Source organism: Cryptomeria japonica, unplaced genomic scaffold (genome assembly GCF_030272615.1).
Source record: "Cryptomeria japonica unplaced genomic scaffold, Sugi_1.0 HiC_scaffold_316, whole genome shotgun sequence".
Taxonomy (NCBI): domain Eukaryota; kingdom Viridiplantae; phylum Streptophyta; class Pinopsida; order Cupressales; family Cupressaceae; genus Cryptomeria; species Cryptomeria japonica.
The window spans coordinates 44,539-72,066 of record NW_026729138.1 but is presented as its reverse complement, the minus strand read 5'-3'; the positions used below and the strand labels follow the sequence as shown (position 1 = coordinate 72,066).

The following is a 27,528-nucleotide window of genomic DNA, read 5'->3' as shown; positions in this document are numbered from 1 at the left end:
AAGGTTTGATTACATGGTAAGGATTTAGTTATAGTTAGCATTAGTATTATAATTCAATTAGGGTTAGAATTAGGGTTATGATTCAATTACATTAGGCTTAAAGTTTGGGCTATAATTTAATTACGGTTAGGGTTCCATTAAGGTTAAATTAGGGTTATCATAAAGATTAGGTTATCATTAAAGTTATTATTCTAGGATAAAGCTTGTGGTTAGGGTTAGGGTTTGGGCTATAGTTTAAGGTTGGGCCTAAGGTTTAATTAGGGTTATGGTTTAATTAGGGTTAGGATTTAATTAGCTCTAGATTAGAGATATATGAAGCTTAAGGTTTGATTACATGGTAAGGATTTAGTTATAGTTACAGTTAGTAATATAATTCAATCAGGGTTAGAATTAGGGTTATGATTCAATTACATTTGGCTTAAGGTTAGGGTTGTAATTTAATTATGATTAGGGTTCAATTAGGGTTAGGGTTTGATTATTGAATAAAGATCTATTTAGTATTACAATTCAATTAATTTCAATTAGGGTTAGTATTACAATTCAATAACATTTCAATTAGCTAAGGTTAGGGTTAGTGTTAAATTTTGATCTTAACCATAACAATGACTATTTAAAACATACAAATTAAATATATTTTATGCTTAATAGAAAATATATTTAGGAAAGAGAATTTAGAGTAAAAGTATACCTCCCATGTAGGAGTCAAACACAACTCAACCAAAAATAACTTATTGTTTAATTTACCATGAAACCCACAATGTAAAGACATCCAATCAAATTATTTTAAATGAATACATTATAATTGAATCTAACTTTCATGCTCAATATAACCAAAGCTATCATATTGGTAGGATTAGAATAAAATTATAAGTCCAAATTGAGTTTATGATTAAAATTATTAACATAGAAATTCTTATTGATCTTTCTAAATTAAAAAATTATTTATTATTTTTGAAATATTTGTGTAAATATAAATAGAAAAGTCATATCTATATGATAAATTAGAAATTTTAAATACATTATATTGAATCTAACTTCTTTCCAAAGGTATCATATTGGAAGGATTATAATAAAACTATAAAGCTAATTTAATTTATGATTAAAATTATTAATATAGATATTTATTGATATTTACGTTGAGAGGCGTTCCTATATAGTCACAGCAGGGGGAATGAAGGATAGAATAAAAATAGAATATTCTATATAAACACTAAAGAAAACTGATGATTTGGAAACAGTTACAAAACATAAATGAAAAAATATGAAACTTGTGGAATTGCAAAGAGTCAGTTACAAAGCCATATGCATTCTGATTTAATTTATATTCTCCATCACTGGATGTGTTTGGGCAAGTGTTTCAATTTCTCCACTCCCAATAGCTTTAAAAAGAAACAAATCCTTTCCAAACTAGAGGACTACGCATTTAATATGATTGCCAATTGGGTTTACAACAGATTCACATAAGAACAAATTGAAAGCTACCATTTTATGTTTTGCATAATTAGGAAACATATCAAGATAGGCTTCTGGAATTGGTACGTAGTTTTTCATTTTACATTTCTTTGTTTGGTTTTATTTTGTACAAAATTATTGCTACATAGAACTCGCTCTCATTTGAATGACTATCTAAATGACCTTCTAATGAAGCCTTTGATTTGTATACAGACATGGAGTATCTACAAGAAAAATGAGGCTTTTATCCTAGGAGAGCGAAGATTAATTGAGGAAGAACCGAAGGTGAATAAAAAAGAGATATTAAGGGTAATCTAGATTGCTTTAATGAACATTGTAATCTCTTTGTTTCTGACACTTAAAGGACTATATTTTCTTCTCTTCTGCACCGAAACTTTTTTGTGTTTCTACTCTGTAGAAAACTTGGAGTTTCACCCAGATCAGGTATACCTCATTTTAATTTTTTGTTAGTTTTTTCTATTTCCAAGCTTTTATTTTCTTTCTAGATTTTAAAGCTCTTTTCTTTATCTTAAGATTTTTTTTGTATTATCTGAAAATAATGTCTCTACTAGTTTCAAAAAATAATTTTTTTTTTGTATTATCTAAAAATAATGTCTCTACGAGTTTCAAAAAATAATTATAATTCTGGATCTTAGTAGTGTGTAGGTAGGCTATTTTATTAGTCTCCCAGGTTCATTAGATATCATATTATAATGTTCATTTACAAGTTTCAAAAAATAATGTTCATACTTGGAGCAAGAGTGGGAGAGGATATATATTCAATATTAAACCAATGCATTCTTAGTAGCACTCTATTAAGATATCATCAACTTTTATTTAGATCTTTATTTTTTCAATAATAAAAATAAAAGGAATATTTTAATAGAAAAATAAGTGCAATATTTTGATAGGAAAAGGAAAGAAATAATCTTAATTTTCTATATTTCTAATTCTCAAACATAAACATATAATGTTTCTAAATTCAAAAAATCAAAATTACATGCTACACAAATATTTCAAAAATAATATATAATTTTTAGTTTTTAGAAAGATAAAAATAAAAAAAATTGTTTCTCAATTTTAATCATAAAGTTATAATGTTTCTAATTTAACAAAATAATTTATAATTTATCATGTAGATGTGAATTTTCTATTTATATTTGATTTATCTCTTAGTTGAGTTTTAATATAATGTAAAAATTGAAATTTTATTACTTCCAAAATTTGATTAAGCAACTTTTAATTTTCAAATTCATATAAAGAAAATTAGTTCTCCTATTCCAGTTGTACAACGTTACCATTGACAAAATAAATCTATTTTAGTTTAGGATTTATGCCTTCTTCTTTAGAGTAAGTAGTTTGTATGGTACACAAAACATGCTTTAAGAGGTATATGCTTGAGCCCCTCTCTACAAAGGCTTGCATATATTGACATTCAATCAAAAAATAAACTAATTAATCTATAAAAGTATTTCAAATGCATATAAAAGTGTATCTAAATTAAAAATATGCACTTTAAGAATTACAAACTTTGCAAATCAAGCAATGAATCAAATATAAGGAACTTGTGATTTATGGATTCAAGAATGATCTAGATTTGCTTGATTTACAAAAATGATTGTTTTTATCAACCAAATATGCATTTTGATGGATGGGGAATGTTTATGCATATCATTATCTACATTGCAAATCAAATTTAAATAATATCAATTACTTTTCAATTATACAAAACTTTAAGCTATTTTAAAATGTCTTAATTTTATTAGAACAATGTTTAAAGGTATTTATTTTATAGAAGTATTGAAATTTTTTTATATAATAATGAAGATTTTCATTAATATTTCATAAGAAATAGATAATAAATTTTATCAATGCATAATATTATAATATTAACCCTAATTGTAGCATAATACCAATCCTAAGCTTAATATTACCATAATTGAAACCTAAACCTAAACTTAACTCTAACCTTATAATTAAACACTACCTAGAACTTGAACCCTAAACTTAACTCTAACCATAGAATTAAAAGTGACCCTAGCTGGACCCTAATCCTAATTAAAATTGATTTCCTATAAATAATTAAAGTTGATTTCCTAAAATTGATTTCCTAACCCAATTGAACCATAAACCAAATTGAGCCATAACCCCAACTCTAAACAAAATTAAACCCTAACCTTAAACCTAATACTACCCCTAACCATGATGTAAACCTTAACCATTATACTATTCCTAACCGTAAATGCTCACCAAAACCATAACACTAACCATGATATAAACACTAAACCTAACCACAATCTTAAGTCCCGACCCTAAAACCTAACCCTAATCATAAATGTATCCCTAACCCTAAACCTGACATTACATACAACCATGATGTAAACCCTACCCCTAACCATTATGTAAACCTTAACCCTTACCATAATCTATATCCTTAACCCTAACCCTAACCATGATGTAAATCCTAACCATAATCCTAACTCTAATAATTAATCTTAACACTAACCCTAATAATAATCCTAACTATATCCATAATCCCAATCATAACCCTAATAATCTTAATCCTAATATAACCCTAACCATGATGTAATTCTTAACCCTAACCATGACCTAAACTTGAACCTTAATCCTAACCCTAACCGTAACCATTATATAAATCTTAATCCTTCCCATAATCCTAACCATAACCTTAAAACCTAAACCTAACCATGATTCTAACCATAAAGCCAACCAAGATATAAACCATAACCCTAACTGTAATCCTTACCATAACATTAAACCCTAACTATAATCATAATCATAAGCATAATTTACTAATCCTAACCCTAAATGATAATAAAACCATAATCCTAACCCTTATCCTAATTATGATGTAAACCCTAATCCTAACCATAATCCTAAGCCCTCACTCTAAAACCTAATCCTATCCATAATTGTAAACCTAACCCTAAACCTAATACTAGATTCAACCATGATGTAAACATTAACCCTAACCATGATGTAAGCACTAACCACAATACTAACCCTAACCATTAGTCTTAACATTGACACTAATAATAATCTTAACTATAACCATAATCCCAATCATGACCCTAATAATCTTAATCATAATATAACCCTAACCATGATGTAATTCTAAACCTTAACCATGATGTAAACCTAAACCATAATCCCAACCCTAACCCTAGCCATTATGTAAATCCTAATCCTACCCATAATCCTAACCATAACCCTTAACCCTAAACCTAACCATGATTCTAACCCTAATCCCAACCAAGATTTAAACCATGACCCTAACCATAATCCTTACCATAAGCATAACCATAATACTAATCCTAACCCTAAATGCTAACCAGAACCAAAACACTAACCCTAACTGTAATTATGATGTAAACACTAACCCTAACCATAATCCTAAGCCCTGACCCTAAAACCTAAACCTAAGTCTAACACTACATTCAATTGTGATGTAAACCCTCACCATAACCATAATACTTGTCGTTAAATAAAGTTTAATATATCTTAGAGTTGAGTATTTGCTTTGATCTTGGAACAAATATATATTATTAAAAATAGTCTAAATAGATATATAAAATTTCATATATCTCCATGTAATATATAATATAATTTATTTTAATAAAAATATTTATTAAATAACTGATTCTAATTGAACTTGAACCCTTACCCAAAGCATTATCCTACAATAATAACTCTAATTGTTAACTAAAACCAATTATAAGGATTATTTTATCAATAATTCTACAAGTCCCTCTAATCTAGACCCTAACCCTAACAACCCTAATCCTAACCAAAACCCTAACTCTTATAGCTATCATCACATACTATCTTCCATTGCAATCTTAACCCTAACCCTAACCCTAATCCTAATTATAATTCTAACCCTAATTCTAACCTTAACCCTAACCATGGTCCTATACCAAAACCAAAACTTGATGCTAACCCTAACCATTATATACACCCTAACTATTATCATATTCCTAACCTTAATCCCTAACCCTAATCATAATGCTAACCATAATATAAACCTTAACCCTGGCCATAATATGAACCTTAACCCCAATCCAAAACATAACCATAAACCAAATTGTAATCCTAACTATACCCCCAGTTATAATTGTAAGCCTGACACTAAACCGTAACCTTAACCATAAATTTAACCCTAATATTAAACTATAACCCTAACCCTAACCCTAACCATAATCCTAATTATAATCCTAAACTTTAAAGATAACCATAATCCTAAACCAAAACCAAACCCTAACGTTGATGCTAACCCTAACCATTATCATAACCCTAACCCTAATCATAAATCTAACCTGAACCATGATGTAAACCTTAACCCTAACCATAACACTAACGTTAACCCTAATGCTAATCATAACCATGATACTTGCGATTAAATAAAGTTTTATATTATCATTAAATAAAGTTTTATATTATCTTAAATTTTAGTATTTGCTTTGATCTTGCAACACAATTATATTATATAAAATAATCGAAATAGATATTTAAAATTTCATATATCTCTACATAATAATATAATAATATTATAATATAATTTATTTTAGTACAAATAAATAGAAAATAATAATAATAATTGCAATAACAATATTACATATTATTGCAACAAACATTAATAATATAATATTATATAGTTCTATTTTGAATTTTTTTATTGTTTCCCATGTTGCCACAACTGCTACTAGCTTACATGTATTTGATTTTAATCAAATATTTGATTTTAATCAAATATATATATAATACGCCAAGAGATATCCTTATCTAGGCACCTATTTTTATACCTGAACTCTAATAGGCACCTAGATAAGGATATCTCTGGCGTATTATATATATATATTTGATTAAAATCAAATATATGTAAGCTAGTTTTAAATAAAAAATAAAAAATAATATATTATTTTTGAAATATTTGTGCAACTCAACTAACATCAATAGAATATAAATAGAAAAAATCCCATCTATATGATAAATTAGAAACTTCTAATAATAAATATTTTATATATTAAATATTATATTGTATTTTTAAAATATTTTTGTAGATATGTAATTTTTTTTTTTGAATTTAGAAACATTATATTTTTATGATTGAAATTTCCAAACATTAATTTTTGTTTTACATTTCTAAATTGAAAATAACAGACTACATTTTTTTTTTTGAAATATTAATGTGGGCATGCAATTGTATTTTTTATTTTCAAATTTAGAAACATTATATTTTTGTGTTTAAGATTTAGAAACATAGAAAATAGCTTTGATCTTTCTAAATTGAAAATTAAGATTCTTTCCTTCCTTCTCTTTTAAAATTTTTGCTTTTACACTTTTGTAGGCATTAATAGAAACAAAATGCCTTATCCTTTTAGTTGTGAAATTTTTAAAAATATAGATCAATCTAACTACATAAGTAATATTTCTATTGAACTTTTCTTTTTCTTTTTTTTGGATGCAAATCAATTGAAATTCTAAAATTATATAAATTCTATTTTAAAAATATTTAAATGATAAATTTAAAATTAAAGTTCAAATATAAATAAAAAATTTCTAAAAAAATTCTTCTATTTTGCATGGAAATCATTTAAATTTTCAAATTAAACTATTTTTTTTTTTAAATAGTTAAATGAATCATCAATCATTTTAAATTTAAATTTAAATTTAAATCTAGATATAAATTTTAATTTAAATGTATTTATGAAACCTTTCTATATTTTTATCAAAGATAGATGCCTGATATTGAATGTGGATTACAAATGGATGTCTATTGGAAATGAATGAATGACAAGTGGAGCAAAATACTTCCAACGATGGTCCTCGCATTTTAATCTATCTACCAAGAACCCTGCTAAGTACATAATGTATTATTGTTCTTAAATTAAATTTTGCATTTTGCATTAGACTGTGTAACCAAATTTCCAGTAGTACAATTGTCAGTCAGCAAATTTTCAACCAATCATTCTGCAAAATTTTGTGTACAGTGAGCAGTTACTTGAATCTGGGCATATTAATAAATTTTATATGATATTGTACTTTGCTACAATCTATGATACATGAATTAAGAACAATGTTTGCTAATAACGTCTTCAAGTTTTCATACAAGTTTGTTAAATTTTTAAATCAAAAGCAGAGAGGTAAAGTTCTTATAATGATAGCTATGCAGATCTCCCTTTGTAACGGCAATGAAATGGTGATAATGATTTTAGCAGTTGCATTGAAGTATTTTGGGCTGCCACAATGCTTATCAATCGAAGGATATGAGAACACCACTACTCTGCATGCTAATCTAAGGCAGTGAATACAAAGATGAACTTTTTTTTGTTGGATACTGGAACCCAATAAAGACTTCATTAAGAGTACTAAAGACATGGAGCAGGTTACAGGAGATGGAGCTTCTAGAAATGATGGAATAAGAATTTTAAAATGTTATAGTACTAACCTAATAAACAGATGGATGGCAAATTTGTTCATCTAAATATAATCAATAGCACAAATCCAAATGTTGCAGTCACCATTTGAACAACTATGCCAAGTACGGATACCTGTAAATGAATATTCTCGTTAAACACATTGTTGTAGATTCACTCTTCCAAGACAATCATATTCTCATTGGTAATGAAAACCCTAGGTCTCCTTAACACTATTTTGCATTAGTTGCTTGATGCAACAAATGCAATTCTTCATATAGAAATCGTAAAAAAATTTCATCAGTTTTGTTTTTTTTTCAATAAAAGTGGATTATTCCACTAAACTTTTTATTAATATTTTTTATTTTTTACATAAGATTCATAGAGCATACCACAGGAAAGAACCCTGGGAAGAGAACCTCTGGTCACAACACATATAATATCAGTTTTGCATAGAGCCCATATGACAATTTGCCAAAAAAACCCATCGGATAATTTTCAAATGTAGACTCCATAGGTGCTATCAATGGAAGAAGACAAAATTTTCCAAAGCCCTGTGCCAAATCCCATGAGCCAAAAACCTTCCTGCCAAAAAAGAAAGTATGAAAAAACCTTTGAAAAAACACTATTATATCAGATACCATGACCTCGAACTCTTCTCCAGACAACGAACATGAATACTTGAAATGAAAGGGGAAAGCGTGAATAATTATCATCATAAAATTTTACATCGACGTTACTCAAGAAAATCATATGACTATTGCTGCAAACCTTCCCATACAATGAGTGAAGAGTTGCGTAGCTGAAACGCCTCAAGAATGCATGCATTTAATATTCTTCACTTCCTCCTTTACAACAATTAAATTGTAACAGCAGACTCTTCATATGTTTGGTTCAATTTTCCACTATGGTCTTTGGTCTTCCATCATGTTTCCATTTTCTTTAATGTTTACACAGAATATGCTGGAACTGTATAGGAACTCTTCGCCTCTCGGCGTACAAAAAAAAGGTTAGGTTACCTTGTGATAGTTACTATTTTGTAAAACAACTTTGAAGTGAAAGAAATGTTTAAAATTGCATTAAAAAAAAATTTACATAAATAGATATTTCTAATTCTAATTAATCTTCTATGCATTTTCAAATGAATTTTTATTCATGAGATTGTAACAGCGCTGATTTCAATCCAATAAAATATAAGAAAAAAGATAACAAGGAAGTATTCAATTCCATTGAAGGCGATCGATATATGTTTGTTACCTTTTGTTGCTTTGCCTGGCAACTTGAGTACGGGTCTTCGTTTAAACAATATAAATTTTTGCAGGCAGTGCATTGTTTTACAATTTCATGCAAATTGAGAAAAGCAAAAATTTCAATCCATCAAATTATAAGATAGGCTATAAAGAACTGACTGTTAGCATTTACTTACGGCATTCCGGAGCTAAGGTTGCCCTAAATTCTGTCATGGGTTCTCTAAACTTTGGAGTAGTCCACTCCTCTGTTTGATCTTGATTCTCTGTTAGACTTGGTTTACACCATCGCCACTCCATCACCCGGGTAGGTAATCCTAAGAGGCATAGTTCTGGCAGGATCAAAATGGAATAAGGAATTGACTTCCATGCGGTATGACACCTCAGCATATCCAACATTTCCAGCTTTGACAAATTGCTAATGCTTTTTGGAAGGCTCTCCAATTTTTCGCTCCAGCTCAGACTTAATTCCTTCAGCTGTGATAGCTTGCCAATGCTGTCAGGAAGTTCAATTAAGATTCTACAACAAGTTAAGTTCAAGTACTGTAGCTGTGACAAGTTTCCAATGCTGTCAGGAAGGTATAGTAAGTTTTCACAGTAACTCAAATTCAAGTATAGCAGTTGTGAGAGGTTGGAAATGGTGTTAGGAAGACAATCCAACTTCTGACATTCAGACAAATTCAAGGACTGCAAATGTGACAAATGACCAATGCTGTCAGGGAGGTTTTGTAAGGATCTGCAGCCAGTCAAGTCCATGATCCTCAATTGCGGTAAGCTGTCCACAACAGAGGTAAATTTATTCTTCATTGCTAAAATTACTTCCTCGAACAAAATCGAGCTGTGCATTGTCTTCGGAAAGGAACAAGAATCCACCTTTAGCCATCTCAAACTTGGAGGAAGATTGTCTATGCTATCTTCTATGTGCACTTGCTCCAAATGAAGATAGTGAAGACTAGGTGTGCCCAACATTTTAAGACTCCGTAAATCACCTTTATAGAGACGAAGGCCAGAGATATTGCTTACATTTTTGGATGAACTGCTTGACTGCGCAGCCTGCCATTGCCGGGTTTGCTCTTCTTCAGCAACCATTTGCCCCATATCTTGCACAAGATCATGCATATCAAATACATCTTTCTCGTCTATCCTTATCAGCAGCTTCATTGAAAGATTGGTGATAGCAATGCGCACATTCTTGTACATGGATTTCCAGAAAAGAATGGGATTAGTTGTGCGTTCCCCAATAAAAAGGCAAGCAATGTCCAAAAATATTTCTCTTTCCTCAGCACTAAGACCTTTAAAACTGATTTTGAGTGTTTTAAATATGTCTTTGTTCACTGTAAAGTTGTCAAGAATTTCATTCCAAGAGTCAATATCTGTGTCGTTCTGCTTATCATACAAGAAAGCTCCAATGATTTCCAGAGAAAGAGGGTGCCCCTTGCAAGCCTGCACTATTCTTTTCGAGAGCACTTCATAACCAGGAATTGGGGACGGTCTGAGGAAGGCGTGCCAGCTAAGCAATTGGAGACCTTCACTTTCTTCCAATCCGCTCATCTGGTGAATGCATACGGATGAGATGTGAGCTGTATTGAGAATGTGTCGATCTCGAGAAGTTATGATTAAGCAGCTGCCAGGAGACAACCAATGCCCAGCTAAGGCGTCCAATTGCACTCGGTCATCCACATCATCCAAAATGACAAGGGCACGGATTCCTCGCAAACGATCTGCCAACAAATATTTGCCCTTTTCCACACTCTGCAGTTCTTCTTCATAGTTGACCAAATCTTTGAGAATTTGCCCCTGCAATTTTGTAAGGCTAGTGGAGCGGACATTAAATACAAACGAAGCAGCATCGAAATCATTACAAGCTTCATTGTACGCGGCCTTTGCAACTGTGGTCTTACCAATACCGCCTATACCCCATATTCCAAATCTAACCGCTGTTTGGGCTGAACCGAGATGCAATTTCTGAATGAGATCTTTTTTCACCGTTTCTAATCCCACTGGGTATTTGGCAACTTGTAACGGCACCCTGTCAAGTGTCTTTATTATGTCGTTCACGACCTTCTTCACTAGCTGAGCTTCGAAGCTGCATATGGCGAAGTTAGTGACAGCTATAAAACAAAAAAAGGAATGAATGTATTTTCTATCGTTTACAAATGTCAGTGCAATTACAAAGTATATCTATTTTGTACTTATTCTAACTGTCTAGACAAAATATAATATTCACAATATTAGAAGGGAACTAAATAACCATGGGGAATATTTGACATGAACGCATCTAGTTATGGTGATGAACAACCCAAGGAAAATGCACCATCAAATTTGAAGGATCTCGAAAGGAACCATAAATAATGTAATAATGTAATGGTGAAATGGTGAAGGAGAAAATTACTTTATTAGAAAGCTACATCTACAATCTTATTAAATGCAATCTACTCAATAATCAAAGGAATTGTTACCGATGAATTTTAAGGACCTGCTAATCTATGAGATCAAACTTTTAGTAGGATGAAGATCTTTGAAGGAACCATTAACAATGAACTTGTGGGAGAGAATATTTTTTCACTAGGAAGTAGGAAGTGCAGATCTACAACATTATATTTGGACTGTTGACAATTTGAAACCAATTGATAGTATTTAGAGCAATGACAACAGTCATTGAATAAACCCTTGAAATCTAAAGATTGAACCCAAGAAAAATCTACCTTTGAAAGATCAAGATCCACCAAGCAAGGCTACAAACAGCTAAAATTCACAGATCACTAACCTAATCTTCTCCTAAGAGGAGGGTACACACTAGAGTTAATGACAAATACAAAAAATTCAAGTCACACATAATACTTTGAGCTCGGTAATATATTTGTAGAAACATTCATGCCAAAAGGTCTATAGGCCTCATCAGAAGTCACATTTAGCACCAATTTCTAGATATGAGGAAACTATTGTATATTCTTTATCGCTATTGTTATTCACCTGTTTGAGTTGAGTTGTTCCTTTTAATTAATTAACTAAGCTTAGTCATGTCAAGGCCTGAAATCTGATCTCAGTATGTGTTTCTTGCACTCCCTTGTTTATTAGATTTAGTAGACTCTGTTTCCAGGGTGACTATATATATACATTCTTTTACCTCGATTGTTTTTCTCTATGATAAGAACCAGGTCACGTGCAAAACAGTTTATCTATCCTTAATTTTCATGCACTCAATCCACAACTCTTGCGCACGTCTCTGACAAACGGTTGATTATTTACTTGCTTGCATAGTCTTGTAACGTCCATTATTGTCTGGTTATAATTTGTGTTGATGCCTTCCTTCTAATTTCTTAATTTGACCTTCTCTTTTAGTCTATGTTACTAGAAACGAGAAACAAAAATCGAAACAGAAACTGCAAGTAACATAAAGAAAAACAGAATATTTAAAGGTTGCGTATAAGAAATAATTTCTAATCTTAATTTTAGAAAAAATTAAAAAATCAAACTTCCAAAAGTGATAATATAGAACTACCAACTGGAATGAATATTTAGAAAACAAATCAAACTTCTTACACGGGCTTGGTGAATATTAAAAAAAATTAAAAAATCAATGCAAAAACTTTGGGCACTGCTCAGAAACCGTTTCCGTTCGTTGAAACCGGAAACGACACGCTGTCGTCCCGTTTCTGGCAACAGAGTGAATCAGTTTTAGCACAAGTTGTAAGGTTGCAGTAAATGATTACTTAAGATTCATAAAACGATACCTTCTATTAGATTGGATGACCACACCCTTGTCAAACAGTATGCCAAATTCTCTTCCTTCCATAATTACATCATTCAGATCCTTATTGTTCCTATGCTTGATTGTTCTTCCACATTTTGTTGCATGCATGTCTATCCAAGTGACTTTTCCTCTATCAAATACCGAATGCCTATCTTGCGTTTATCTCAGTGCCCATCACTACGCATATCGTGAGAAAACTAGCTCGTTTTGTCACGCAAGTATTTGTTCTGCCTTGAGCATGCACAATTTTTCTATATCTAGAGTCAAAGTCAAGTCGCATGCTCATTCCAGTTCGTAGCAGTGTAATAGTGTATGCCTCGGAATCTGTAATAGTGTTTGCAGCACCAATGAACGCCCAGAAATATCCCAATACAACCTACTTCCCACAACCTTTTTGTTGTTTGCATTGTTTTTTTCTCCTCAGCCTTATGTTTTCTTGGTTCGGTAAATTTTTCTTCCGGCCACCTTTGGCTTAGGTGCCATCACTGACGGGATTACACTTCTATATTGTCTAGCATGAAATTGAACATGGGATTCTGCTTTGGAAGGATCAATATTGTACATACTACATAGTAAGTTGTACATATCAAGCAAATGTCACAGCTGAGGAGCCAACTCAATGCTTCACATTATAGAGTGTTTTTTAAACATTTAGACGGTCCCATCTAGTTGAGAGTGGTGACTAGAGCTTAGAGTCTGCAAAACTATGTATTTATGGGAGTTTGTTTTGGTTCAGCCAATATAGTTTATCCTGAAAACTATGAAATAATGGAGCCGTTAGTATTGTAAGTTGAAGCCATAGAATGAAGTTGAAAGGATTAAGATAGTTGAAGCAAAAGGAGAAGCCACCTAAAGCTGCAGATCGTTGACAGATGTCGATGATGCCAACTTAGCTGCATTCTTGAAAATAGAAATTTCAAATGATTAGAGAATAAGAGCCATTTGTAAAAATTATTTCTCCTTTCGTGAAAGATATTAAAGCTATTAAATTTGGGTGAAAATATTAGAAAGAGTCATAGTATTTAGAGTTTGCTGCTGTCAAAAGCCAGATCATGTCATATTTAATCATGTTATGTTTAAAAAAACAGGATGAGCCCATTTTTAAGAGATTGCATGCATTTGTTAAAAAGTTGTTGAAGGTGTGTTTGAGCTACCTAACGAAAAACATGGGAGAGTGAGTAAAGGTAAGTGGTACTACCCAAATCATAGAAACCAATCTATTAAGTCAATGGGAAAGATAGGAAAGAAGTGAAGAAAAAAAATGAAAATTTAATTAGTCAGATAGATCTTTTAAAAAATGAAATAATGGAAATGAAGAAATTTAAATTAAAGATGACTGCAATCATAAAAGAGGGACAAGCTGAAAAATGTAAATTTTTGGATGAGAATTGTGATCTTGAAAAAAAAATTGAACAAAGTAAAAGAGAAAATGAAGATCTAGAGAAAAATGAAGATCTAAAGGAAATGTTAAAGCTATTTGATAAGATTAAGAAAAGGAAGGACGATTTAGAGCAAAGAGAAAAGGTGTTTGATGACTTAGAAGAGAAACTGAAAAAAATAGAAGAGGAGAATAGTTTATACAAGAAAGAAATATCAAAATTGAATGAAGAGAATGAAAGTTGAAAGTCAAAAACATTGGTCCATGATGATTCATGTAGTACAGAAGATTTGTGTTCATCATTTGATAAGTGTAATTTTATTAAAGTCATTTGTGATAAAGATAAGCATGTTAATGAGTCTAAAAGTCTTGTTAGATGTGATGAGATTAAGAAAAGTTGTTTTTAAATTGTTGGTTTGAATATCATGAAAAAAGGGGGTTATAAAGGTAAAGGATTGGGAGAACATGAACAAGGAATCAGAGAGCCTATTGAGGCAATAATGAGGCCAAAATATGAGGGCCTTGGATATGTCACAAGAAAAGAAAATGATGCTACCAGTTCAAGCAAAATAACCTAAGAAAGACATTGTATTAGGTGTTCTCATTGAAACAGAGAATCACATTAAAGACGTGTTGGGATTTGCATCTTTGTAAAATTTGTGGTTTAAGAAATCATTGTGAAAAAATGTTTTGGAAGAAAGAATCTACAACAGATTGTATAAAAATGGACTGTAGATGGACCTATGGATCTTGTTGGCAAAAACTTACAAGTATGTTCAAAAGGTTGTACAAATTTTCATTTGTGAAAAATGTTAACAATCATAAAAAGTTTGAATGTTTAAAAGTAATGAAAAATGTTTTTGAGTCAAAAGAAATCATCGTCTAGCAAGACAACTATAGATTATGAAGTTGCAAGATGTTCCAAGCTGATGTTTTGAAGACTTGAAAACAACGAGTTTGAGAGACTGCCGCAACAGTTGAGGGAAGCCAAACGAATGTCCTTTTATTGAGAAAAGATATGCAGATCTTAAAGATGGTTTGAAGTTATTATGCAAAGAAATAATTTAAGTCAGCAGACTTTGTTGTAACCATCAGTTAGAGACAAAAGAAAAGAACTTGTAAAAGAGAATGTATCAAAGACATTGTGAATACTGAAAAGTGCAGTAGTTGTAGCAATAGCCAGTTAACAAAAAAATATGAAGAAGAGACTGCAGACGCAAAGAAATATGAAGAAGAGACTGCAGACACAGAGAAAAGATTGCTAAAGACTTTGACTACTGTAGCAGTTGAAGAAAGTTGCAAAGAACAAAAGAGAAGATTGCTAAAGAGTCAATTGATAAAAAATTGAAAAATTTCAAATGATTGACCTGTGGCAAAACGGACAATGTCTAAGACTTCACTTTTTCCACCCGCTCAAATTTACAGTCATTGTTATTCGTCAGCCAAAAATTCCAATCAATTCTGTAGCAATTTTTTTTTTAAAAGAAGACTTCCTGACACTTGAAAAAAGATCTGACGCCCCATGAAACCCAGTCTTACCGATCCTTTTTCCAGAAATCTAGCGAAAGGTTGAGTTCTGGAATATATGTTTTTGCACAAGTTTGTTGGAATAGCCAACCCCAACCACCACAGTTATGCTATCTCATCAGACAAGGCGCTGCTGCTTCAATTAGTACCTGAAGACTTCTGTTATGAATTGTCTTATCCTCATCTGCCTCTGTCCTGCTTTTTCAAACTCTTTTATTATCACATTTATTATTTGTCAGCAGCCCATACACAGCCCATGCTCTATTTTACTTGGATCTAATTTTATTAACTCAACTTTCTATTTGTATTGTACTGTGTATTTTTAAGTGCAATAGCTGAAATTCTATGTTGATCAGCTGAATCTATATTGCTTTTGTATTCTCTATGTCTTCTTATTCTGTCAAGTTTCGGAGATTAGATATATTTATAAAAATTTAGCATTAGAAAACATTTATTGACAAGGAAGAAATTACTGCTGATCTGAAAAATGAGCAGACAAACTCAGAGGGTGTTAAGGGATTTGACAAATTACAATTATTTTGACAAATGGTAGCATAATAGGCACTAGGCTTAATCAGTGCATCCAACACACTGGATGGATACAACTGAGTGCTTATTTTAAATCTGAAGGATTACCAGACAAAGTTTAGAAATTTTGACTGGCTTGTGAAACTGAAAGATGGCTCCTTCGACATAGACAAGCTCAATAGTTATATTTAGGAAATGGTTTGGGCTGAGTGGATTTGATTTTGAGCTATTACTTAAAATTGAAACAAAACAAGGAGAAAATGAGGTAAATTACTAACCTTCCAGTCATATCCAGGGACCAGCCTGAGCGACAACAGATCTGCTCAAGGGCATGCTTCCACCCATCAATCTCTTCTCTTGAATATCGATCTAATTGGCTATAATATTTTTCAAATGATTTCTCATAAGGGCTAGAGCTTCCTTGAGGATATCTAACATGGGTCGGTTCCATTTCATAAAAAAGAGGAATGATCAACCCAGGGGAAGCCAACATTAAGGCAGCCTCCTTGAGACACCATGCCTAGCTTGCATATCCTTTAGAAAATATAGGAATGCGTATTGAACTGCACTTAATTACATTTTCCAGGCCTAAATCAATGATTTCCCCCTTTTTTAATTTGTGGCTGTCAAGAAACACATTCAATCCAGCTGCGGAAAGAGCTTGAAAGAGATGATCAACGAGAGTCTTTCTCACATCTTTCCCCCTGAAACTCAGAAACACGTGATATCTCTTATCATTTAAAGAAATTTTTGTAGCGCCACGTATGTAAAGCTTGAATCCGTCCATCTCTGAGTTCTAACTGAAAGGAAGGAGAATGTAAAGATACAGAGGCGCGAAGTAGAAAACCCAACTGTGCGCAACTTCAACTTCGTACATGAGTATAATAGGAGAGATCAGATCCCACAGAATTCAATAATTCATGAATTTGGTCAAATTGGTTTTCGATTAGATTGGGTGAATTTTTTCAACAAGTCAGTGTGGCTCACTAATAACCACAAACAGTTTGACCAAATAGAAAGGATGCAAAATAGGGGAGAGGGACCAGTAGTTGTACGGGGTCCAATAGCTGTTATAGCAATTGTGCATATAATATCCAATCTTGCCACATATTTATACTATATAATGTAAATAAATAATCCACATGTAAATAAAAAAATTGCCAAATGTTGATCAAAATGGACCAATACTTGAACATAAGAGAACCTATAAATGTTATATAAAAAAGACATAAATACACTAATTAACAAGTGAAATAGATATTTTTTATTTCAAATAAAATATCATAGCTATCCACTATAAGTCATTTATAAAATAAGGTACTCACTTAAACAAGTACTGTTATCATAGTGTAAAAATATTATTCTTATGTGTACAACTATTAGGGTAGCAATGTATATGCATTGGAGTATTTCATATTAGTAATTTGTCTTATCACAAATATAAAAGGTGAACACAATAAATACCTTGTTTTTCTCCATGAAATGTGAGAGATTGTCCAAAGATTTAAGTGTTCAACAATTGGTCCCTTTGTGTTCATATAAGTTTTATTTTATATCATAATATGTTGTTTTGTGTTCAACTATTGGTCCTTTGGTGTTGGATATAAAAGTTAGAGATAACACACATTTATGATTAATAATAGGCATTTGGTCCACTTAAGTTTCATATAAGTTATATTTTACATAAAAATACGATATTATATTAATTACAAATGATATTTTTTTATTCAACAACTAGGGATTTTTAGATTAAGTTTTGGTCGAATCTTTAAAAAGTCACTTTTTTGACACTTTGCACTAGACGTGTTATTTTGATGACTTGCCTGATGAGTCACGCCTTCAAACCTTAGTTGTAGATAGTTAAGTGTCCATATTACATTTCTAATAAAAAACGGAGGTCTTACAATATTCCATGTGACGGCTACATGTTGACGAAGTTAGCCCTAACGACTACTGGTCCCTCTCCCCTAATTGAACCGACCGATTAGTTCACTATTTGAGAGAGTCAGAGGGTGAGGTAGAAGATGCCAATGAATAGCACACCCAACTGATTTAAAAAATTAATTTTGCAATGTCGTTGAAGCCAATGGTTAACAGTATTCTAAAATCATCATGGTCTAATGGCTGTGAGAGGGATGCAGCTATTCTGGCTTCAAAATGTTATATTCGTATGTCGTGTTATATGACATTCGTGAAAATCACAGCAGTTAATCGCGTCATCGACGTTCAATAACACGTGAATGTCATAACATGTGAATGTCATATAACACGACGTATGAATAGAATATTTTGGAGCCAGAATAGCTATAGCCCTATGAGAGTAGTTGTTGATTTAATATCTACACTTGTTGATTTTTTATGCGCACTTACTGATTTAATGTCCAATTTTTTGTGACAATATTGTACCAATAGTTGTGACTTCATTATTGCTAATGATGACTACCCATAATTGTTAAAAGCAACCAATCGTGTGATACCACATCGGCTGCATAATCTTGGGTCTCCTTTTTGCACGACCATTGGTCTCACCTTTTTGGGTTGTTTTGAACACCTTGACAAAACACATGTTGATGTGGCATCATATTTGATGATGTGGCCTTGAAACCTTAGTTACAAGCAAGGGACTTGCCAAGTTAGCTAGCTTAAAAAAATGGGAGTGATTTGAAATTTCCACTAAGATTTTGAGATGCACGAAGTTGGGGTGCTCAACTACTAGGTCCTCTCCCCTAGGACATGTTAGATCTCAGCTTAACTTGTGCTATGGTAATATAGTTTCAAATGTTTAATACTATGGTGGGTAGCTCTCTAGATGTATATTGGTATAAAAGATCACTATTATGTGAATTTTCTTGGTAATTTTAAATTTTGATAATTTTTGGATTTTTTTTTAAAATTATTATTTAATAATCTTTCTTCTTCAAAAATAAAAAAGGGGTAAAAATTTATTCAATCACAAAAAGAGATACAAAGCAAGAAGGGTCAACCGTCCAACAAACAAAGAGTAGTACACAACCTTGTCTTTCTCCACTAAGTGATCCAACACATGAGACAATTCTAGAAATAATTGTCCCCCATCCACAATATTCCAACTCTACATTTGATCAAAACCCGTTTGGCCAAACAATCCAAATAAAGTTTCAATTATTTTTTTGTTTTATTTTATTAAATAAAATATATTTAATTTTAGATGTGTATAATATTTTATTAAAAGTTATTTTTTATTATTCTTTGTCAATTGAACCATTATTAAACAATGTAAAGACTACTATAAATTGATGAAAGAATGTGTAAACTATTAAACAAAATTCTATTTGATGACAACAAAATATTTCTGATGTGTATTCTATTGTTTTTTTTTTAAGGTTAGAGTAGTTTAAAGTTTATAAGAAATATATATATTGTTTTGTTGTTGTTGCAAATAAACCTAAAACATATTTTGGGTTATAAATTACTTCACCATTCATGTTTGAAAAAAAATTTATAGATGGAAAATTAAATGTTCAATTTTAAAATTTCATGTAATGGAATTTTGCACACTAGTTTACATTTTGGTAGACTGAATAGTTGATAGGAGACTCACAAGGATTTGCAAAGAATGTAGTGGTAAAATGAGTTTTATTGTATCAACACATGTTAAATTTTTATTTCAATACTTTCAAGTGACATAAATTTTAAAATAATAGTAATTTCACGGTAGCAATTATTTAGTAAGTATTGTTGATTTTAATTATTAATTTGACCTAAATGTTTCTAATTTTACATCAATTAAGCTATAGAATTTATGTTCAATTTAGTATAAGTGTATTAGAAAATAGAATCCTTAATGAGAAATTGTATGGATATCATATTTATATGCCATTATGATCTAAGTCTAGTAATAGGCGTGGTATACCTAATTTCTCTCAGTAGTTCAATTTAGGCCTAAATGTGTAAATGGATAAACACTTGCACATAGTAAATCTTCTTTTTGGATGCTCAGAGTTGAAAGAATAGGTTTTCAGTGTTTTCAAGATATGCATAAGATTTTACTATTAGCATGGCTTGGGTTAAATCATATTTTATTAGGTGTGATATTCGAGTTATATGATCAATCAACTTCTATAAATTAGTGTTATATCTTGCTAGACTATCTAGCATCTAACTTATGTTATTTAAGCTTGCACAATATTTATTAATGTTGGGAGACATTCTGTAGTTGCATAAGGGTGTGAATGACCTATATACATAAAAACTCCAAAATAATAAATACAATTATCAACTTTATATTTGTTTAGTTGAGAAGAATAAGAAAGAAAAGTGATAGGAATAAAACTAGTAATCACACCTTGGTGTGCAATGGGTACATTAAAGAGGTGTGGAATGCCAATTAGGGAAATCTTTGATCTATTTTTCAATAGTGAGAGGGGGAAAGATAGGGATAGAAAGATAGAGTGATAGGGGGGAAGTGTGTGAGAGAGAGAAATAGGGGAAAGGAGCTAGTGAAAGAGATGGATGTGAAGATGCATATGGATAAGGAGAGGGAGAGAGGGTTCCCTCTTTACTTCTCAATATCTCTACCTCTACTCATACCTCTATCTCCCTCTCTTTATTTAACATTATCTCTATCTATGTCTCTCTCCTCTTCTCTCTTTGTATTTTCCTTTTTCTATTTTCTCTATCTCTCTCACTATCTCTTGTTACAAGTGCAATTGTCATTGCACCAAAAGATCGACCTGTTAATGTCCAATAAAACCACTAGACTTATAGAATCCATAGGAGGTGGTTAAGACATGTCACAAACTTGAGCACTACGTTGCACAACACAAGGAGACCAAGGAGACCAAGGGCGAACACCTTGTATCTCTATCTTTATTTCTCTCTCTTCTCTCTATTTGTATCTCCCTATCCCTCTCCCTATCTATTTATTTCTACCTTTGTTCCTATTTCTCTATCCATCTTCATCTCTTTCTCCTTCTTTGTCTCATTGGTCTCCTTCTCTTGTGCTCTCCCTTTCTCTCTGTTTTTAATTTCTTCACCTCTCTATATCTTACATGTATCTCTCTTTTCTCTTCATCTTTGGTTTTTCTCTTACTCTCTCAATATAATTATCATCTTAAGTGTGCAATGGGTACATTAAAAAGATCTTAAAGTTGAATTATCATATCCTTAATCAAATGACATGCTACCTTGAGCCTAAATCCCCAAGGACACATGTCATCTTTAGATTGTTGTCATGAAACAACTAATCAAAAGTTACTTTCTTTTTCCCTTTGTATCTCTTGTATTTCTCTCTTGCTCTTTTTTATTCCTCTCTCTCTCTCTCTCTCTCTCTCTCTATATATATATATATATATATATAGTGTCAAAAATTGCACCCGATGTTAATTTCACACTTATGCATTACACTTGTGGCATCTATGACAAACCTATGCTTGGAATCTTGGATTTTCATTATTCAAACCTCATATGGTTGAAATTTATGATTCCAACCTATGCTATTTCCACGTTTTTGGTTTTTCTGTCTATTGCAAGTGCAGGTTTCCAAAAATCGCGTCTCTGACTCATCATATTGTGTCTCTACCAAGAAGCAGTGTCTGAGTTTCCTGTTATCACGTCTGTGTTTAGATTTTGTTTTGCAGGTTTCAGATCTTAAAATTGCATCTATGTCTGATATTTGCAGGTCTTTATTTAGAAAGTGCCTCTACATTCGGTATAACTGTGTTTTTGTTTTCAGCTTTCATTATCTTTTCCATTTTAGGATTTTTCGACTTAGTTTTGGCCTAACCCCCTTGTTTGGACTAACGAAGCAGTGCAACTATCTTGAAAAAGAGAAAACATCATATTGTCGAAGGCCCCCTTTCACATTTGGACTTGGATTTCTAAAATTAACATAACGAGTGTGCTTGCAAGTAGGGGTAATTTATTAAAAGTACTAGTCATTTGTTGCAAGGGTAATCTAGGTGCGTGTCTTTGCATTTCTAGTTTAATTAGGGTCGCATCTTTTTCATTTGGGGTTAAAGAAATTGTTTCAAGTGTTTGGTGCATTCTACACACTTTATTTTTATAATCCTAGAGGTGATAAAAAAGGTACCCTCTCCTCTCACCTTCCATTGGACCTTGGGTGTAAGAGAAATTATTATCATCTTCTATGTAGGTAGGAGGGCTTGTCTCCAGGGTAGTCCATAAGGCCAAAGTGAGAGAGCACGACCCAAGCAGTACTTCTTTTTCCCTCTATATAAATTAATACATTACATGAAAGTCATGACGACTTGGTGATGTGTTTCTACATGAATGGTTCTCCCTAGTATCCACGCTTGTGTTGGATGTGTTGTCACCAAGATTGCACTTGTGATGCTTAAGCTGAAATCTTAGGAATCTTGTGAAACATGGAAAGACCTTAGAGACCGTGGGTTGCTCAAATTGAAGGTGAATATCTAGAATGAATTGTTTCTCCTTGATGAAACACCTAAAACTATTTCTTTGATGGTAAAAAGAATAGGAAGAAAAACTTGAATTGAAACCTATCCTAAGAGGTGATGCACCAAATATTTAAGAAACCTAATCAGCTGCACTAACTCATAACACATCTTAACAAAAGAAACCTTTCTTGTCACATCTCAACAAAGTAAGTAATACATTAATATTTCATAGAAAAGGGCTAGTTTTAGAGATTTCTTGAATGAAAACAATGAGTTTTCACAACTACAAACTCCTAAGACTAGCTAAACACAATCTATAACCTATAATTACTATGCACCTTCTTGCATTAATGTTGTTTGAAAGAGACAAAATAAGAGAATTCTAACAATGAATTAGAAGAACTTCATCAAATCTTTCATTCAACACAACACATGAACTATTAAGGAGGAAAACCTGCTGCTATTTTATTGAAAAAATGAAAGAGTTGTTGTTACAAATCTGAAAAATGCTTCCATTGAGCTACAATGTATCATGCCTTAATGTTGAGTGCAAAAGAGGTAGAGAGAAAAAGGAACTAACTTAGAAAAAGAGAGGAGAAGAAGTCTTATAGAAAAGGACCCTTGAAGGAGATGAAGATGAACTGAGAAGAACTAGCGTTGAACAAAATGAAGAATTGAACGCTTCTTCCTTGAAAACATCACCAACTTTGCATGATATGGCCTTGAGGTCAAATTTGATCTTGAAGCATGCATTTAAGAAGGGTCAATATTTTTCTAAACTAAGAGCTAACTACTACAAAAAAGGTCTTAAGTGGTGATTAACCAATGAGGGAGTATAAAATGAGGTGGAATTATTGCAAACTACCTCTACTGTCCTCCTTTTCTGGCCCCTTCTACATGAATTTTGGAACTTCATCTTTTGCCAAGTTAACTATCCCTTGAACTATTTGTATCATTTCTAATTGATACATGACATGAGTTTACTTAAGCCTGAAGTGCAGTAAACCCTTATAGGAATAGAAGGCTTGTAAGGACTTTAATTTACCTTGAATTTACTCATATCTTTCATTATTTCAATGTTGAGAACTATTACAAACTATAAACCTCTTCTTTAAGTGCAGCTCTAGATCATTTGTTACAGGAGTAATCTAGGTGTGTATCTTTGCATTTCTAGTTTAATTAGAGTCACATCTTTTTCATTTTGGGTTAAAGAACTTGTTTGAAGTGTTTGGTGCATTCTACACATTTTATTTTTATAACCCTAGAGGTGATAACAAAAGTATCATCTCCCCTCACCTTCCATTGGACCTTGAGTGTAATAGAAATTATTATCATCTTCTATGTAGGTAGGAGGGCTTGTCTCCAGGGCACCCCATAAGGCCAAAGTGAGAGAGCACGAACCAAGCGGTACTTCCTTTTCCCTCTATATAAATTAATATATTACATGAAAGCCATGACGACTTGGTGACATGTATCTACACCGACGGTTCTCCCTAGTATCCACACTTGTATTGGATGTGTTGTCACCAAGATTGCACTTGTGATGCTTAAGCTAAAATCTCAAGAATCTTGTGAAACATGGAAAGACCTTCGAGCCTGTGGGGGGTTTCTCAAATTGAAGGTGAATCTCCAGAGTGAGTTGGTTCTCCTTGATGTAACATCTGAAACTATTTCTTGTATGGTAAAAAGGATAGGAATAAAACTTGAATTGAAACCTATCCTAAGAGGTGATGCACCAAATATGTAAGAAACCTAATCAGTTGCACTAACTCATAACACATCTTAACAAAAGAAACCTTGTTTGTCACAAATCAACAAAGCATGTAATACATAAATATTTCATAGAAAAGGGCTGGTTTCAGAGATTTCTTGAAGGAAAACAATGAGTTTTCACAACTACAAACTACTAAGACTAGCTGAACACAATCTATAACCTGTAATTACTATTCATTTTCTTGCATTAATGTTGTTTGAAAGAGACAAAATAAGAGAATTCTAACAATGAATCACAAGAACTTCATCAAATATTTCATTCAGCACAACACATGAACTATTAAGGAGGAAAACATGTTGCTATTTTATTGAAAAAATAAAAGAATTGTTGTTACAAATATGAAAATTTCTTCTATTAAGCTACAATGTCTCGTGCCTTAATGTTGAGTGCAAAAAAGGCAGAGAGAAAAAGGAACTAAATTAGAAAAAGAGAGGAGAAAAAGTCTTATAGAAAAAGACCCTTGAAGGAGCTGAAGATGAATTGAGAAGAACTAACCTTGAACTGAATGAAGAATTGAATGCTTCTTCCTGTAAAACATCACCAACTTTGCATGATATGGCCTTGAGGTCAAATTTGATCTTGAAGCACACATTTAAGAAGGGTCAAAATTGTTCTAAACTAAGAGCTAACTACTACAAAAAAAGGTCTTAAGTGCTGATTAACCCATGAGGGAATATAAAATGAGGTGGAATTGTTGCAAACTGCCTCTAACCTCCTCCTTTTTAGGTCCCTTCTGCATGAATTATGGAACTCCATCTTTTGCCAAGTTATCTATCCCTTGAACTATTTGTATCATTTCTAATTGATGCATGACATGAGTTTACTTAAGCCTAAAGTTCAGTAAACCCTTATAGGAATAGAAGGCTTGTACAAGGACTTTAATTTACCTTGAATTTACTCATATCATTCATTATTTGAATGTTGAGAACTATTACAAGGGTATGTGTAGGATCATGGTGTGCCAAAAAAGGTCCTTAAGTGGCAATGAAATTTCAGAAAATCAGAGTTATGCAACTTGACATGAAAATTTGAATAAGTTGTGAACATTATTTTTAAAATATGTAAGAAGAGAATATTTAGAAAATTGAATGTAGTTTCTAAGCTACAAGTTGTTTTTTGGAAAAAAAAATCCTATTTGATGAAAATTTCAAATTTCAATGCAGTGGTACTAAAATTTCAGGAAAAAAATAAGAAGTAGACATATGTCTGACCACCCTAATCATAATCAAATCTTAATATATATATATTTTTTTAATATTCATAATATAAGTATTAGACTCATGTCCAGATGTGACACATATTTGTTTTTAATTTTTTATAAATTAAATAATTATTTATGAATTTTTTACTACAACTTTTCAGAAATTTAGAAACTCCTACGTCTGACCACCTTAACTTGGTCAAAACCTTATGAATTTTTTTTTTTTTTAATTTTTCCCTATAGTAGACAAAGCATAGGATGTGACGCATGTTTCGGTTTCAAAAAATGTTATATTGTTTGAAAGTTCTTAGTGTTTTTCAATCAGTATATCAATCAGGACTATTGTCAGAATTCAATTAGAAAATAGATAATAATTATTTATTAAAGTTGTAATAAGGCAAGCCTTATATTGTTGGAAAGTTGGGAACGTCCTTAAAAAACCCTTTTCGTTTTATCAATTTTGGTTACAAAAAAAGTCGTCAGCCACCAGTGTAAAGTCTGGAAAATCAAGGAATACTGAAAAACATGTTTTTTCAGTTGCCTTTCCAGGCTTGTCACTTCCAAGCCAAATACCAAAGCATTCCCGAGTTGAAATTTGAAATTTGAAAATTTGACTACAAACTCGGATATCCGATTTTAGTACAAAAATTTGTGGTCCCCAAAAAATTTCTCGTTGCCATCATTTATTTAGTAAACTGCCACATGGCATAAATCCTTATTCGTCATATTTTAGAGAGAGAGAGAGAGAGAGAGAGAGAGAGAGAGAGAGAGAGAGAGAGAGAGAGAGAGAGAGAGAGAGAGAGAGAGAGAGAGAGGAGGAGAAGGAGAGGGGGAGAGAGAGAGAGGGAGAGAGAGAGAGAGAGAGAGAGAGAGAGAGAGAGAGGAGGAGAGGGAGGGATAGAGAGAAAGAAGGAAGGAGAGAGAGAGAGAGAGAGGAGGAGAGGGAGGGATAGAGAGAGAGAAGGAAGGAGAGAGAGAGAGAGTATGACCCCTAACGACACAATTTGGTGTCTTAAGGGGTCCTATGGTGTCGTTAGGGGTCATATGGTGTCTTGGGACACCATAGGACCCCTTAAGACACCAAATCATGTTGTTAGGGGTCATATGGTGTCCTAAGGGGTCATATGGTATCCCATGAACCCTTATGACCTCTTAGGACACCATATGACCCCTAATGACACCATATTGGGTCACTTTGGGACATATTATGTCCTAAGGGGTCATATTGTGGCCTATGACCCCTTAGGACACCATATGACCCCTAATGACATGATTTGGTGTCTTAAGGGGTCCTATGGTGTCGTTAGGGATCATATGGTGTCCATAACGGTGTCATAATGGGTTGTATGGTGTCCCAAGACACCATATGACCCCTATGGACAACATAGGACCCCTTAAGACACCAAATCATGTCATTAGGGGTCATATGGTGTCCTAAGGGGTCATATAGTGTCCCAATATTGTGTCCTACAACCCTATAAGACACAATATGACCCCTAACGACATGATTTGGTGTCTTAAGGGGTCCTATGGTGTCGTTAGGGGTCATATGGCATCCATAGGGATCATATGGTGTCTTGGGACACCATAGGACCCCTTAAGACACCAAATAATGTCGTTAGGGGTCATATTATGTCCTACGACCCCGTAAGACACAATATGATGCCTAACGACATGATTTGGTGTCTTAAGGGGTCCTATGGTGTCGTTAGGGGTCATATGGTGTCCATAGGGGTCATATGGTGTCTTGTGACACCATAGGACCCCTTAAGACACCAAATTGTGTCGTTAGGGGTCATATTATGTCCTAAGGGGTCATAAGACACAATATG

General features: G+C 32.5%; 1 protein-coding gene across 6 annotated transcripts; it reads right to left on the bottom strand.

Annotated features, from left to right (window-relative positions):
* Positions 1-8,299: 8,299 nt before the first annotated feature.
* On the bottom strand, positions 8,300-17,294 carry LOC131870354 (disease resistance protein RUN1-like). Of its 6 annotated transcripts, none has more exons than XM_059215858.1 (4): positions 16,602-17,294; positions 9,147-11,222; positions 8,661-8,877; positions 8,300-8,474 (listed from the first exon to the last, which is right to left on the bottom strand). In XM_059215858.1, the coding sequence occupies exons 1-2, from the start codon at positions 16,814-16,816 to the stop codon at positions 9,308-9,310; spliced, it is 2,130 nt and encodes a 709-aa protein (XP_059071841.1). In that variant the 5' UTR covers positions 16,817-17,294; the 3' UTR covers positions 8,300-8,474; positions 8,661-8,877; positions 9,147-9,307. The 6 variants fall into 6 exon arrangements, with proteins under 6 accessions (XP_059071841.1, XP_059071843.1, XP_059071845.1 ...); XM_059215860.1 differs by having other exon boundaries at positions 8,300-8,470; XM_059215862.1 differs by having other exon boundaries at positions 8,671-8,877.
* Between the last annotated feature and the right edge of the window lie 10,234 nt (positions 17,295-27,528).

Excerpts from the sequence above, each read along its gene's own strand:
- LOC131870354 (XM_059215858.1), bottom strand. The coding sequence starts at position 16,816 with ATGTTGGCTTCCCCTGGGTTGATCATTCCTCTTTTTTATGAAATGGAA. Across the intron at positions 11,223-16,601 it reads TCCCTGGATATGACTGGAAG|CTTCGAAGCTCAGCTAGTGA; the intron begins GTTAGTAATTTA and ends CGCCATATGCAG.